This window comes from Giraffa tippelskirchi, chromosome 9 (assembly GCF_054371585.1).
Source record: "Giraffa tippelskirchi isolate mGirTip1 chromosome 9, T2T-mGirTip1v1.2.pri, whole genome shotgun sequence".
In the NCBI taxonomy this organism is placed as follows: Eukaryota; Metazoa; Chordata; class Mammalia; order Artiodactyla; family Giraffidae; genus Giraffa; species Giraffa tippelskirchi.
In genome coordinates, this window is record NC_137283.1 from 24,191,781 (window position 1) to 24,209,072 (window position 17,292).

General features: G+C 36.1%; 2 protein-coding genes across 13 annotated transcripts in view; one reads left to right on the forward strand and one right to left on the reverse strand.

Annotated features, from left to right (window-relative positions):
- LOC145520800 (uncharacterized) overlaps positions 1 to 15,808 on the forward strand; it is a 319,869-nt gene extending 304,061 nt beyond the window's left edge. For all 12 annotated transcript variants that reach the window (XM_081528244.1, XM_081528245.1, XM_081528246.1 and 9 more), the window contains 2 exons: positions 13,202 to 13,282; positions 15,673 to 15,808. The gene's annotated coding sequence lies outside the window, so the exon portion shown is untranslated. The remainder of the gene's footprint in view (positions 1 to 13,201; positions 13,283 to 15,672) is intronic.
- The window catches only part of CNTN6 (contactin 6), a 236,222-nt gene extending 219,160 nt beyond the window's left edge, over positions 1 to 17,062 (reverse strand). The window contains exon 1 of the mRNA XM_081528229.1: positions 16,941 to 17,062. Within this exon, the coding sequence (XP_081384355.1) occupies positions 16,941 to 16,995 (55 nt within the window). The 5' untranslated portion in view covers positions 16,996 to 17,062. The remainder of the gene's footprint in view (positions 1 to 16,940) is intronic.
- Between the last annotated feature and the right edge of the window lie 230 nt (positions 17,063 to 17,292).

The following is a 17,292-nucleotide window of genomic DNA, read 5'->3' on the forward strand; positions in this document are numbered from 1 at the left end:
AGAAATCAACATAACATTGTAAAGCAATGATCCTCCAATTAAAAAAAAAAAAAAACAACTGCAGTTCTTAATAGTGTCAAATGGCTGGTATTTTAGACAAAAACCTAGTAAGAAATAGCAAACATCACTAGTTATAAGGGATTTTATTACTTATATCATCTTAAGTATTCCTGCCTAATAAATTCTCTTTTAACTTTGTTACTTTAAGAAAATATTATCATTTAAATGGTAGTTTTTTTAAACAGTCCATTTGGTTCATTAATGTATTTGGCTTTTCTGTGTATCATTTGTATTTGTCTTCCTATGGCCAGACACTTCTGTTCTTGTCTTATAAAATTATGGACTGAATGTCTATTTGCTTAGTCCTGAAGAATTACTGTTTATGCAATATTAGATTCAGTTTTTCTAGAGAGAAACTGAATAATTTAAGGAAGTGAACATGAAGGTAGTCACATTTATTGGCAGAGAGCCAGATTAAAGACCTCCTGTAGGCATTTAACTATTGTATTATTGGGGTCTAATGAGCCACTTTCTCCCACTGTATTAATTACTCTTGAGAAATAAACTGAGACTAAAATTATCAGATACTTTTCCTGTCACTATTTTCATATAATGTCTACTGACAAATGTAGTTATATTATTCTCAAAACTTCTTTCAAAGTAATTGATTCTTAAAACTTGAATCAAGCTATTTCTACAGATTATTCCAATCAAGGAAAAAAAAAACTGTTTTGTCAGTGTTTTGGCATAACATGCCATTTTACAAATTGAGTAGCCTTAAACTGGATCTGGAGAAAATGTACTGTCCTCTAAATAGTCAGGAGTCAGTGATAAGGGGGACATTGAAAAGTAAGTATGACTGCTTGAATTTTACTCTATTTCGAAAACATAATTGCTGCTGAATTGAGAACCAGAGTAATTGAACTACCTGAGAAAGAAAGCCACAAGAATGGAATATGCACTGTGACCAAGATTTCCTCAAAGAGGATGATGTATCACACAGCAAACCCATGAAAATTGGCAGGTGTAATATACCTGCTTTGCTCAAGGATCCCAGAAGAACATAAAGGATATTCCTTTGGGTTGGAGTGTGATGAATATTGAGCATATCACAACCCACACTCTGCCTACGGTCCTGTTCAGATTTATTGTTAGCATAATAGCGCCTTTAGGAATGGAACACCAGTCTATATTTTTAAGTCAAGTGACATCTTTGCAATTTCTAATAGAGATGGTCTAATTTAGAAATGCTGAAAACCATATTTTTATGCAATGTTTACTGATAAAGGTAGCTGTGTGATTATCAAATCTTTTTCAAAAGTAACTGACCTTCAAACCCTAAGTGAAACTGTTTTCTAAGACTGATAGCAATGTAGAAAAACAGTGTTTTGTCAGCATTGGAAGGAAATGGTTGTTATGCAGACAAAATATTCTTTGGGCAATGTAGGCCCATACTAGAAAGGAATGTGGGAAGTTGTGTTTTTAACTTGAAGTCTTTGAAGAAGAGGCTCAAGTTTTCTATGAAGGTGAGGACATCATGTAATTTTTCTTTTTGTGTGCTTAGTTGCTCAGTTGTGTCCAACTTTTTGTGACCCCATTCTTTAGGCAAGAATACTGGAATGAGTTGCCATGCCCTTCTCCAGGGAATCTTCTCAACCCAGGGATCGAATCCAGGTCTCCACATTGGAGGTGGATTCTTTACCGTCTGAGCCACGGTTTTAAGGAGTACCTTAATAGTGACTTTCTAGGTGGTGCTAGTGGTAAAGAACCTGATTGCCATTGCAGGAGACACAAGAGACACAGGTTCAGTCCCTGGGCCAGGAAGATCCCCTGGAGGAGAGCATGGCAACCCACTACAGTTTTCTTGCCTGGAGAATCCCGTGGACAGAGGAGCCTGAAGGGCTATATTCCATGGGGTCGCAAAGAGTTGGACACAACTGAAGCAGTTCGGCACACATCCACAATAGTTGTGCCACAAATTGAATATAATATAAGGGGATTAATATATAATCTTTTCTACCTAAAACTCTCCTGAGATTTAAAATCAAACGCATTACCATGACCAGCAAGACACTATACAATCTGACTTTTGTCAATCCCTTTCATCTCAATTTGTCCATTACATGAGAGCCGTGATTCTTTCTTAGACTCCCCAAAATATCAAAATTGTCCCTCATTCAGGGCCTCTGCACTTGCTGTTCAGATGCCCAGAACACTTCTCCAAATCTTTCTATGGCTGGCTTTTTCCATTACTCCCACCTCAAATCAGTCACCTCCATGTAAAGACCATCCCTTAGGACCCTATGAAGAGTGTCAGCACCTAGTCCTACCACTGGCCCTACTCTCATCAATCTTTTTTTTTTACTATCTTCAATGCATTTTTTACCGTCTGAATTAACATTTATTACCTGTCCATTTTCTTTCTACATCTAGTAGAATAGAGGCTCTATGTAAACTAAGCTATTTCCAGTTGTATATATAACTGCATCTTTCCTACCTAGAACACGGCCTAATGCACAGTAAGCACTCGATAAATATTTTAAAATAAATGAATAGTTGGCTGACCTCTCAAAGAAAGCCCTTAAGACTACTTAAATGTAATCCAATATTCAAAAACACTTTTAGAATCTTATTGGATATTATTAGAATCCACTTTTAGGCATGAGTGGTTTAATTACAACATGTAATTTGGTCTCAGATAGGTACTTTTTTCTTTTAAAATAAATCATGGAACTTCCCTGATGATCCAGTGGTTAAGAGGCCACACTTTTACTGAAGGGAGCATGGGTTTGCTCCCTGGTCAGGGAACTAGGACCCCACATGCCATGCAGCATGGCCAAAATATTTTTTTTTAATTTAAAAAGTAAATAAATCATGATATAAAATTAACACATGAATCTAATCCTAATTTGCAAAGCTAACTAATACAGTTTGCTGAGACACACAATCTACACAGGCATAATTTTAGTACTGTTAGTTGCAGAAGTAACATATTAAACACACAGCCATTGTTATTTTAATATTATTGGGTAGCAGATACCCAGTGACATTGTGTTATAAATAATCTAAACATTTAAAATCTTTTATGCTGTATTTTACCTCAGGATATATTTGTTCATTCCTTTTCCAGTTTAAGGGTCATCATTCAACTAAATCCTCTGTAACTCTGCTCATTTTTATAGTGGCCTCCTAAGATTTGTGCCTATTTAAAGGGATCTGTTACATCTTTTCTAAGGCATAGCTTATTGACACTGACTCCTGTGCAGACAAACCTTCATAAGGCGCAGCTGATTTTGTCATTACTCTGTGTCAAGACCTTCACAGATCCCATTTCCTATGAAGTTCAAACTGTCTAATCAAGCATTCAAATTCAATTTCCTTTAACAAATATTGAAAGTTCTCCAATTAATTCCATCTCACCTGTGTCATGAGTCATGTCTTCCTTTACTCTCCTTCATGTATCCTTCATTTAAGTCAGACTGTACTGCTAGTGAGACCTCTGCAGTTTTTTATTTTTTTTTAATTCCCAAGTCTCTCCTCATCTGATTGTTTTCATCTGCATTGTCTTTCTTGAGATTGATTTCCTCCTAAGTGAAAGTAAATCCAATGTTTCTCAACTATTTCTCAATGTTTCTCCAATGTGACCTCCACTCTGAATAAACCTCCAAACAGCCAAAATTCCCCTTTCTCCTTAACTCTTAAGAGGACTTTTATCATTTCCACATACTTCACTTAAAAGAGATCATTTTCCCAAATATATAGTTATTCTGAGAAATATACATTTTCCCTTGCTGAAAATAAGATAATAATCATGGAATGCCTAATCATAAAGGGAAAAGAAAGACTAACCTTTAATATTTGATTAGTTATACATCATATTTAGTGCTTTCTAGTTTATAAAGAGTTTTACGTGCAGTGCTTCATCTGAGTTTGAAACTAGGCAAATGAAAGATTATTACCTTTATTCTATCAATGGAGAAATCAGAAGTATAGGACTTGTCAAGGACCATGTGACTAGACAGCGTCAGAGTTTATGATGAGAATGCAATATTCAGATGCAATGTTTGCTTAGTATATGTTCAAGACTTTCGTTCTTGACATAAAGTTAAATTTATATAACACTTGGCTTTTTCAAGTTGCTGTCCATTATGTACAAAGTCTAGCTTCTGCTCAGAGGGTAGTATGACTTAGAGAGATAGTTTCCCAAATTTTATGACAAATAAAAAAATAGTAGTTATAAACATATAAACCAATATATCTATATTTATGCTACATATATTATAAAATGCACATAAAAATTAAAATTAACAAAAGCATTAGACAAAATAGAAGAGTACATAATTTCTAACATTTTCTTCCCTCAATATCAATAGTTAATCTTGTATACTCTCTAGGTACAAACTACCTCATTTCAAAGACTATGTACTTTAAAGATAAGAAAACAAAATTGTCTAAAGTGAAAGAGTTGTCAGGGATACAGAAAACCATCTGTATTTACAGAAATTTTGAATTTACCAGAATATCAGAGGAATTTGAGATAGAAATGTAGTCACATTTGTACAACCATGAATAATGCAAAAGTTGGTGAACTTGTGAAAACATAGATTAACATATCTTGTTTCATTAAAATATATGCAAGCCTTAAGAACACCTTTGTGATCCTACAGATATTGTTCAAAATTGTAGTTATGTATGTATCAATTGCCTATAGCTGTGTAACAACCGCACCCCTCCAAACTAGTGTTTTAAAACAACAACTCACTGTTTTTTTGTGATTCTGCAAGTTGCCTGGATATTTTCTCTGCTGGTTTCACTGAATTAGAATCAGAGAAAACTAGAAGCCTGGACAGCGAGGGAGAGGCTAAACTACCCAGGGCTTCCTAAGTCATGATAGGGAGCTAGATTTTGCTCAAAATACCTCCTAATAATATGATCTTTTTTGGACTATATTATATTTTGTTTTATTTCCTTTTGCTTTTATTAGTAAATAGCACGTTAGCATATTTTAAACATATAATTTGACAGATTAATTAAACGATATAGAAAAATTCTGGTTCTCAAACTTCACATTGGAATCACATGAGGACCTTTCAAAGTATTGTGCCAAAGTCCTATCCTCAGCGGTTCAGATTTAGTCATGCTCAGTTTGATTATTGGAATTGAATAGAATATAAGTTCAATGAATTTGTACAAATTGAACCCACCTAAGGTAACCAGCACTCAAGTCAGGATGCAGACCACGGGTGTCTTTCAAGAAGACCTGCCAATCACAGTTGAGACAGACAAGAATAACCTCTATCTGACTTCTAATTGCATAGATTACATTTTATATGTAAATTATATGTAATACAAAGCATATATATCACATATATTTATTTATAATGTATCTAGCCAGGGATGCGCTGCAATCAACTTGTGGCAGCTCTTGGGAGCTGAGTGATATTCTTAGGAATTTTGTAAGCAAGTTATTAAACACAGACATTATTCAAAGTTAAATTATGTCATCTTAAAAGTAAAATAATTATATTAAAAATAATAAATATTCAAAACTCATTACTTCTGATTAGTGCACTTTACTATTATTTATGGTGTTGAAGTGGTTTATATGTATAGGACACATAAAATGTATAGTACCTGTTATGATGCTAATCCTGTATCATGAAGAACTACTGTATCTATCCATATCCACATTCATGGTGATATCATGTTAGCTTGAAATCAGCCATGAGAATATTTACACACAGAAACTGGCAAACATCACAAATCAGATCTTGATTTAGTGCTGATGCTGAAAGAGCTTTCAGTAAATAAATAATTCATGTGAGGGTGAGAAACTAAGATTATATCAGACTTAATAACAGTACATTTACCTGGAACAGAGTTGGTGGATTGGAATCCAACTCTAACTGTCAAGTTATGTTGAACTGCAGTGAGAGATTGGCTCAAGGTATATGCATTCAGTACAGTTTCACAAAAGACTTCCATGAGAATAAAATGACTTTATGGAATTTATATTTAAGAGTACTGTACATTTTATTTTTTTGTTGTTCAGTTACTCAGTCATGTCCAACTCTTTGCAACCCAATGGACTGCAGCATGCCAGGCTTCCCTGTCCTATAACATGTCCAGGGGTTTGCTCAAACTCATGTTCATTGAGTCAGTGATGCCATCCAACCATCTCATCCTCTGTCATCCTCTTCTCCTGCCTTCAGTTTTTCCCAGCATCAAGGGTCTTTTCCAATGAGTCAGGTCTTTGAATCTGGTGGCCAAAGTATTGGAGTTTCAGCTTCAGCATCAGTCCTTCCAATGAATATTCAGACTTGATTTCCTTTAAGATTGACTGGTTTGATCTCCTTACTGTCCAAGGGAATCTCAATAGTCTTCTCCATCACCACATTTCGAAAGCATCAGTTGTTTGGCGCTCAGCCTTTTTTGTTGTCAAGCTTTCACATTTGTACATGAGTACTGGAAAAACCATAGCTTTGAGTATATGGACCTTTGTAGGCAAAGTAATGTCTTTGCTTTTTAATACTTAAATTTTACAATTATATTTCAGTTCTCTGCTAAACATAAATTGCATTAATAAAAATGATAAACATATATATGTACACATACATGGATGCACTTATATAAATATACAAACACATATATATGTATCAGTCAGTTCAGTCGCTCAGTCGTGTCCAACTCTTTGTGATCACACAGACTGCAGCATGCCAGGCCTCCCTGTCCATCACCAGCTCCTGGAGTTTACTCACACTCATGTTCATTGAGTCAGTGATGCCATCCAACCATCTTATCCTCTGTCGTCCCCTTCTCCTCCCACCTTCAGTCTTTCCCAGCATCAGGGTCTTTTCAAATGAGTCAGGTCTTTGCATCAGGTGGCCAAAGTATTGGAGTTTCAGCTTCAGTGTCAGTCGTTTCAATGAATATTCAGGACTCACTTCCTTTAGGATGGACTGGTTGGATCTCCTTGCCCAAGGGACTCTCAAGAGTCTTCTCCAACACCACAGTTCAAAAGCATCAATTTTTGGCTCTCAGCTTTCTTTATAGTCCAACTCTCACATCCATACATGACTATTGGAAAAACCATAGCTTTGACTAGATGGACCTTTGTTGGCAAAGTAATGTCTTTGCTTTTAAATATGCTGTCTAGGTTAGTCATAACTTTTCTTCCAAGGAGCAAGCATCTTTTAATTTCATGACTGCAGTCACCACCTGCAGTGATTTTGGGGCCCAAGGAAATAAAGTCTGTCACTGTTTCCATTGCTTCCCCATCTATTTGCCATGAAGTGATGGGACCAGATGCCATGATCTTAGTTTTCTGAATGTTGAGTTTTAAGGCAACATTTCACTCTCCTCTTTCACTTTCATCAAGAGGCTCTTTAGTTCTTCTTCACTTTGTGCCATAATGGTGGTGTCATTTGCATATCTGAGGTTATTGACGTTTCTCCTGGCAATCTTTTTCCAGCTTGTGCTTCATCCAGCCCAGTACTTCTCATGATGTAATCTGCATATAAGTTAAATAAGCAGGGTGACAATATACAACCTTGATGTAGTCCTTTCCCGATTTGGAACCAGTCTGTTGTTCCATGTCCAGTTCTAACTGTTGCTTCCTGACCTGCTACCCTATGGATGGTAGCCTACCAGGCTCCTCTGTCCATGGGGATACTCTAGGCAAGAATACTGGAGTGGGTTGCCATTTCTTTCTCTAGGGGATCTTCCCAACCCAGGGATAGAACCTGGGCCTCCCACATTGCAGGCAGACTCTTTACCCTCTAGCCACCAGGGAAGCCCTTGCATACAGATATGTGTATATATGTGTACACAAACTTTTTTTCAGAGATAGGGTTGTTAAACATCTGCTAGAATGCTGCTTCATTTAACCATTAAAAAAATCAGCCATTTTTAAATCAACAAATTATTTATTCATTTATTTATTTTTGGCTCTGCTGGGTCCTTGTTGCTGTGTGGGCTTTTCTGTAGTTGTGATGAGAACGGGCTACTCTCTAGTTTCATTGTGTGGGCTTCTCATTGCAGTGGCTTGCTGTGGAGCACAGGTTCTTGGGTTCTCAGACTTCAGTAGTGGTTCAAGCGCTAGAGCACAGCCTCTATAGTTGTGACACACCAGCTTAGTTGCTCTGCAGCATGTGGGATCTTCCTGGACCAGGTTTTGAACCCAAGTCACCTGCATTGGCCAATGAATTCTTTACCACTGAGCCACCAGGGAATCCTTAGCCATTTTTTTAGTGTAAGTATATCATTTTTATAGATTTAATAGAGGTCCAGATGATGGTGACCTCAGGGAGATACACACACACACACACACACATGAAAGTGAAGGTGCAGTTGCTCAGTCGTGTCCAACTCTGTGACCCATGGACTGTAGCCCACCAGGGCTCCTCTGTTCAAGGAGTTCTCTGGCAAGAATACTGGAGTGGGTTGCCATTCTCTTCTCCAGGGGATCTTCCCGGCTCGGGGATCGAACTTGGATCTCCCACATTGCAGGCAGATTCTTTACCATCTGAGCCACAGGGGAAGCCTACATATATACATACATACATACATACATATATATATATATATATATATATATATATATATATATATATATATATATATATATATATCCATAAAATATATATCATATGTATCAATATATTAAATATCAACTTTCTACATACAGAGAGAAAATTGGCATTGTAATTGCTTTTGTTCCTTTTAGCATTAATTTAGATCTTATTTTGTTTACAGAATTAGTGCTAATTTCAGAACCAAAGATAACAGATTTTGACCATGTCAAAAAAATTCAGTCTGAAAAATGTACGTAATAGGTTATCAGAAAAACGGATAAATAGGGTTTCTTTCCCTCTTTGCTATAAAAAAAAAAAATCAAACTTGCATTTTCAAAAACTTGCAGAAGTTGTCTACTCACTTTTCTGTACTCACAATGAAGAAATTTGGTATATACAGAATTAAACCAACATTTGAATAAACAACAAACTCTACCCAAATGCTCTGACCAGCTCTACAACCAGTTTTCAACCCTGAGCCTGGAAACAATGTCAGTTTATTTCAAAAAAGAGCAGGAAGATTTGTTTGATTTAGTTTGTGTGTTTTACCTGTACATGTATGCATGGGAATTAATAGAAAGCACTTATATCAAAGAACACAGAAGTGTTCCATTTTTGATAAGAAATCAAAAATTACACAGCCTCAATATACAGGTAGAGATTGTGGTGCAACCCCTCATTTTCACACAGAATCACCAGTAATTGAGGGAAGAGTGCTTTCTAGGAACAAATTATCAAAATCTACTGGGTGACCACAGCATCTTTTAATAATTGCCAAATGTCCTTTTACTTTGTAGTCCTTACGTAGCATTGCTAAACTGAATGGCTTCCCAGGTGACTCAGTGGTAAAAAACCTGCTTGCCAATGCAGGAGATGCTAGACAGGCAGGTTCATTCCCTGGGTGGAGAAGATCCCCCAGAGGAGGAAATGGCAAACCACCCCAATATTCTTGCCTGGAGAATCACCATGGACAGAGAAGCCTGGCGGGCTACAGTCCGTGGGGTCACCAAGAGTCGGACTGACTGAATGACTGAGTGTGCACACCAAACTGAATCCAAGGCCAAAGGTATAATTTAATTTAATATATCTAAGTTCATGGTCATACACTTATTTTACTTACCCAGACTCATAGTCTCTCTTAAATAGAATTGCCAAATGATTTTCTGTTGTGTGATAAAATATTTGTGGAAGCTGGATCACGCTTTGTGTTTGAGAACACATTTCCAGAGTCCAAAGCATGTGAAGATTGATGATGCAGATGGGCTGTTCAGAGAACTGGTTCCAGAAAAAACATCTTCTATTGAACTGCCAGGTTTCTCTGTCCCTTTGCACCTGTCCATCGCCTATATTTTTACAACATTGAAATAACTGCAAATGTAGGTGTAGAAAAAAGAAAAGGGATACTGAAGAAAAATGAGACCGGGAACAATAATCTATACCTGGGGATTGGAGTCTCAGCCTATTTCCACTTTGGCCCTTGATAACATTAGCATTTATCATCTCTATAACAGTAGACAGCCATAACCCTTTACAGTCCTGATATTCAATGATTTTAAGATGAAAATCATTACACAATTTTACAATTTTTTAACATAACATATGAGGACAGTACTGCTTCTTTTAGCTAAAAGGCACCTTGGGACTCATATTTGAATTGATTTATCCATCTCATGCTATCCCCTTGGGTAATTATGAGTGAATTTCTCTGTGCAGTTCTTTTATCAAACATTTTCTGATTGTTATTTTGAAATTATTTTCAAGAGCATCACTGATGGAGTTTAGTCACAGATGGGTAATGGTTTTTAAACTCTTCTTCCGTTGTCAAGTTGTTGAATGCTACAATTCTGTGGCTAAGTTTCTGTTATACCCAAGTTCCACCTTTCAAAGTTCATCAATTAGTCTGCCTATCCGTCAATGTGGTCAGTTGGTTAACTCAGTGAGACACTCAGACATTCCAAACAAACTACTAATGTGAAGAGACAGTCTGAAACATATTTAGCAGCTGATGTGTTCAGAAGGTAAACACTTAGCCAATCTATAGTTGTTGGATTCTTCTTGATTACATTACTGATTATTTTCGTTAGAAAAATGGGTGATAATCAGAAGAAATCCTAATCCAGAGATAAGAGAGAACAACAAAATTAGCTTAGCTAAAACTAATTCCCCAAATTTCCCTTCCCTATAGAGTTCTGGATTGGGGTTGATTTTTTAAAATTGGATGATATTTGGAAAGAGGAAATGACAAGGTTCTCTGAAAGCCACGTGGAAGTAACTGTGGTGAGAGAGATTTTGAGAAACTGAGAGAGGGTCCCTGTCTCCTTTCTCATATCCAGCTTTTGACCCAACTGCTAGCACTGCTGACCAAGAGTCATCCCAAGCCCACTCTCAATTTCAGAGATGATAGTCTACATGAAGTTCTCCTCATGTCCTCTCTGGCAGCTGGATCTGCTACCTTTCCTGATCCACTTGCAACGTCTAACTTACCACCTGCCCCACTGCTCCGAGGGCTTGTTGACGACATTACTTTTGGACCCTTCGTACTCCAGTTTCCCTCACAACTGTACAAGATCTTCATTCTGAAATAAACCCCCTAGACTGTAGTATCCATAATGAGCTTGCTTTCCTGACTGAATCCTGACTAGTACATTTCAGATTATCATAACTGATGGGAGAACAATATCTACATCACAGAACCACCGAATGTGGTTTTCCCTGTGATGCTTGATGGAAGTTGAGGTTCTCAGGGAACTTAGATTTTCCATGTACAATGTGAATAAATCCTTTGCAAATGGTAACAAAGCATAATACTCAGAAAGTTGATATTTTTATCTCAGCTTCTATATATAGAAGGCTATTATTTTCCCATGCCATTTAATTCTCAGGTAGCTGCTGCTGCTGCTGCTAAGTCGCGTCAGTCGTGTCCGACTCTGTGCGACCCCATTGACAGCAGCCCACCAGGCTCCCCTGTCCCTGGGATTCTCCAGGCAAGAATACTGGAGTGGGTTGCCATTTCCTTCTCCAGTGCATGAAAGTGAAAAGTGAAAGTGAAGTCGCTCAGTCATGTCCGACTCTGTGCGACCCCATGGACTGCAGTCTACAAGGCTCCTCCGTCCATGGGATTTTCCAGGCAAGAGTACTGGAGTGGGCTGCCATTGCCTTCTCTGAGTGGTTTTCCCTACTTTCTTCAGTTTAAGTCTGAATTCGGCAATAAGGAGTTCATGATCTGAGCCACAGTCAGCTCCCAGTCTTGTTTTTGCTGACTGTATAGCTTCTCTATCTTTGGCTGCAAAGAATATAATCAATCTGATTTCGGTATCAACCATCTGGTGATGTCCTTGTGTAGAAATGTCTCTTGTGTTTTTGCAAGAGGGTTTTGTTATGACTAGTGCACTCTCTTGGCAAAACTCTGTTAACCATTGCCCTGCTTCATTCTGTACTACAAGCCCAAATTTGCCTGTAACTCCAGGTATCTCTTGACTTTCTACTTTTGCATTCCAGTCCCCTATGATGAAAATCATATCTTTTGGGGGTGTTAGTTCTAGATGATCTTGTAAGTTCTAGATGATCTTGTAGGTCTTCATAGAACTGTTCAACTTCAGGTTCTTTGACATTAGTGGTTGGAACATAGACTTGGATTACTGTGATATTTGAATGGTTTGCCTTGAGTCCACATAAAACCTCTTGATTCTTTTATCCTTTCAGGAAAAAAATTCTGCCTTTTCTTCATCTTTATATTTGTTCTATTCCTCATGCCCAGCAGGGAGTAGGCATTAATTCGTAAAGAATTTCTATTGCTAATAGAACTTCACTTATCGTCACTAATTTACATTAAAAACAATTTTGATCTTATCAGAGAAGATTCTTTTCATCAAGGGACAGAATTTCAATGGAAATTAGCATAAAATAGGAAAAAGACACCTGGTACTTAAAGTTTCAAAGGTAAAGTTAAGAAATGATGCCTTTATTCCCTTGGTTTGTTCTGTGTCTGTGTGAATTTCATTTCCAGGCCATTTTTTCTGTCAGAGCAGTCCCTGGTACATCTTTGTACTAATTGTCGTTGCTGTTCAGTCACTAAGTTGTGTCCAGCTCTGTGACCCCATGGACTGTAGCATGCCAGGATTCTCTGTCTTCTACTATAGACCTGAGTTTGCTCAAATTCATATTCATTGTGTCCGTGGTGCTATCTAACTGTCTCAGCCTCCTCCACCCCCTTCTCCTTTTGCCTTCAATCTTTCCCAGCATCAGGGTCTTTTCCAATGAGTCAACTAGAACAGCACAGATGTGATGACTTTATGTCATTTCATTTTAGTAAATGCCCAGGGATTTGTTCAGATATAATATTTCCTGAACCAAATACCATGGTAAAGGAGGATGGAATATACCAGTTGGCTGATTATGAAGTTATGCCACTCTCATTCCAACTGCAAAGACTGATAGAAAACAGTGCCTTGCTAAGGAAAATCTAATGTATTTTTTCAGAGGAAGCAGAAATGGATTGGAGGTTGAAAAAACAGCAGATGTCCTCTTAGAACATTTCCATGTTATATGTTCTCTACTATGATATTCAAATAGCAAGCTATACTTTCTCTATTAAAATTATTGACTGACTTGCTGAGTTCTATTTTTAGGCTGTAAGCTGAAGAAGACAGAGGCCATGGCCCTATTACTGGTGAAGGTCAACATCTAGTTCCGTGCCCAGCATATCTAAGGTACTAAAACTCTCTGTTGAATTGAGTAGAATATAACTGCTTTATTTAATCAATTTGATAAATATTTACAAACCATCTGTTAGGTGGTATAGAAACAGCAGAGAATAAAACATATGGAAATCTTGCTCTCATGAAGTTTACATTCAAATAGTGCATAGTTTGAAACTTTCAAATGTTGCTAGAGTTCCATCTCTAAAATTCTATGACAAAACATCAAAACATGGGAAATTCATGACTTAATTTTTTCTACTTGATGATAATCCAAATAGGACCAATAATATTGAATCTAATTCATTCATTTGTTCATTTAACATTATTTACTGAATCCCTACCACATGCCAGGAACATACAGTCCCAGGTCTTCTGGAGCTTAAAGTTTAGTGAGAAAGAAACATATTACATTAGTTTCCTATGGGTTCTCTAAAAATTACAACCTGGTGACTTAGAACAACACACATTTATTTTCTCACATTTCTGGAAGTCCCAAGTCCAAAATGGATTTCACAAGATGGAAACCAATGTATTTTTTCTTCAAAGAGGAAATACCTGTTTCCTTGCCTTTTCTAGGTTCTTAAGCTTCATTTCTTGACTCATGGTCCCTTCCTATATATACTTAAGGTTGGTAGCAAAGATCTCATGTCTCTTTCTCCTCTTTCATCATATTGCCTTCTGCTCTGTACCAAATTTCCTTTGTCACCATCTTACAAGAGCATTTGTGATTTCCTATGCAGTTATTCTGGTATAGTCTATCCATCTCAAGATCTTTAACTTAATCCCATCTGCAAAATCCATTTTTCTACTTAATGTGAAAGTCACAAGTTCCAGATAGTAGGTCCTAGATATCCATGGGGACATTTAGTCTACCACACGCATTAATGAAGTGATTAAAAAACCTGAAGTCTCAGCTGGTAAAGAATCCACCTGCAATGTGGAAGACCTGAATTCAATCCCTGGATTGAGAAGATCCCCTGAAGAGAATGGTTATCCACTCCAGTATCCTGGCCTGGAGAATTCCATGGACTGTATAGTCCATGCAGTTACAATGAGTCAGATATGACTGATGACTTTCACATGTAATTAGCAATCATGTTTCTTAATTAAATGGTTGTCTCATAATATTAAAAAAAGATACTAAAATAGAATACTAGAACTTTTAAATACCCACAGTTTCAAAAATATTCCAGAACCATAATGCACGCCTGGGTAGATTATGGTTCATTGTAAAAACTTAAAGGCCAATGTCTGTAGTAATGGGGTTAGATGTAGTTAATTAACAACAACAACAACAACAACAACAAATAGAAGAGATGGGGCAAAATTTTAAATTTTAATTTAGAGTTTGGAGAGAATTAAAAAGTCAGTGTTTTGAAAAGATTGTAACAGTAAAAAATAGGAAGGAAAAAGCACATAATTGGGAAAGATTTGCTGGTCTTTCAGAATGAATCAAAATCGATTTTTGGAAAACAAAAACTATTATATGTGTGTGTGTGTCTGTGTGTGTGTAGAAATAGCACTGCATCATTAGAGAACTGAATTTTCTAAACTAACATAGTGTATAGTATCTGCAAGTAGGGAGATACACCATGAAATCTTAAAACAAAACAAAACAAAACAAACAGATTTAAAGCAAACCTCTCTTGTGTATATGATTGTCAGCATTCTTACCTCTGTGGCAATGTTTAGCTCAGATTATCTTATTTAAATAGCTGTGGTTTTAAAAAAAAGATACAATCTGTTCTTTCACAGGAAAATTGTACACCAAGGACACATGATTATTTTTCCCTTTAGGATAAAGCAAAAGGACATGTTGAATCACATCCAACTTGGAAAAATAAAACATAACAGAAGAACTGGAAGATCTCTCAGATGATACATGCGCTGAGAATAATAATTTATTTTAACATAAAAGTTCTTCTAGATATACTGTGCTGATTCAGGATAGATATTTATAGGGCAAAGTGTTAATCTTAAATTTTGACAGGAAACTGAAACTGGAGGATAAGAATATAATTTTTATTCACATATATATAATTTGGGGGCACCTTGATGACTCTGGCTTTGTTTTCATCTATTACAGAAAATATTATTTAACTCTGATTCTTTGTTACAGAGAATTAGAAGTGATATGAATCAAAATAATGTAATAACTTTTAATAAATACAGTGATAGCACTTCTAGCCACTGGGTTCTCTAGTAGTAACAATATCTTTATTTACAAGTTTTTCTGATTCTAATGGTTGTGTTTTGCATATTTTAACCTTTTCATACTTTTTAAAATTAGAACTGTTTCCACTTCTTAGAATTGCTTTTGAATATTTGCCTCTTACAATTACAATGATTCTGACTTTTGTGTTACTATGTTTGTTCCTATGTTTCTCCTAATATATTAGGACTTTGTTATGAATATGGGAAACTTTGGTAGTATCCACTACCACAGTTCATGGGAAGCAGTATGTTTTGAGAGAAGAGTTGCTCTGACGATTAGATGACTGAGACGATGTCCATGTTGTGTGGCGACTCACATAGGTAAGCTTGAAAATTCAGAATAGAATTCTGTGTTCTTAATAGAACTATGGTTGATAATGTTCAAAGTTAGTCACTATTATCTGATTTACTGTTTCCATGCCCCTTTACAGAGTAATTTTGTGGTTTTTCTATCAAGAGATGGAGTATATTCTTATATTTCTTGAATCTGAGCTGATAGTGTGACTGGGAATGGTTAAAAGAATGCAGCAGAAATGGCATTGTGTCAGTTGCAAGTCTTAACATTAAAAAATCTTGCATACTTCTGATTTCTCTAGGAATTTTGAGCAGACACTGTATGAAGGACCTCAGACTTACAGAGGGTAAAAGAATACTTTGCCCAGGGCAGAGACAGCCCAGTGGTCTCTATTACCAGACTAGCCAGGTCCCAGATGACCCAGTAGCTTAACCACAGATGTAAAGCACTCAGACAAAATCAAAAGAATAGCCCAGTTGAGCCCACTTAAAATTGCCCATTTATAGATTTTTCAACTAAATACATGGTTATTTGTTATTTTCATCCATTCAGATTTGTGATGGTTTGTTGCATGACAAAGGCTAACTGATACACAGACTTGAAACTTAGGGTGAATGAAAGAATGTATCATTGAAATGGATAGGAAAAAAACTCTAAACTTATTCTATTTCTGATATGACATTCTATATTACTTTTTCTTCTATACTGATATAGCTTTTAATCCATACCAAATTTCAAATTTGAGGGAAATATATATATTTCTATTTTCATTTTTAAAGACCACTCTGAAGGAAACAAAAAAAATATTCTTCATTGTTTATTGATGACAAAATTTACTTAATCACATCCTTTTACTATAAAAATTTCATACTTGACAATTTATAACTGAAATCATCTTCGTTCTGTTTAAAAATGGCACTTGATTTATTTTTTTAAGGATTAAACTCTATATTAGCCATAGAGGTTACCTTCAAAATTTTATCATTTAGTCATTTAAATAATGTAAGTATTAGATTTGACAAAAAGTTCTTTTGGGTTTTTCTGTAAGATATCATGGGAAAACATGAAAGAACTTTTCTGCCAACCCTATAAGATGTGTAGAAAAAATAAAATGCCAAAAGATTATCAATCAGAACTCATAATAATAGAACACTTTACCTGCGGAAATGTTTATGAGTGACATCAGAATTACCAGTTTCCATAGCAACCTCATTTCCACTTTCTAAGGTCAAAATTTCTCCCATACAATCAGCTGGAAAAAAAATGTCTATCTTCCAGTCAGTATTTCGAGTCTGCAAGAAAAAGAAAATTGTCATGAAATCACAAATGCAAAAATATACATATTCTTAAATATATATATAAATTGTTGCATACTGATTCAAGTTCATATTTAAATATTATTAATCTAAATAAGGTAACCTAAAGTCAACTTTTTACATGCATGTATAGTTTTCATAATTTCAGCTCATAGTCCCATAATTTAAATTCATACCTTAGATATACATTACAT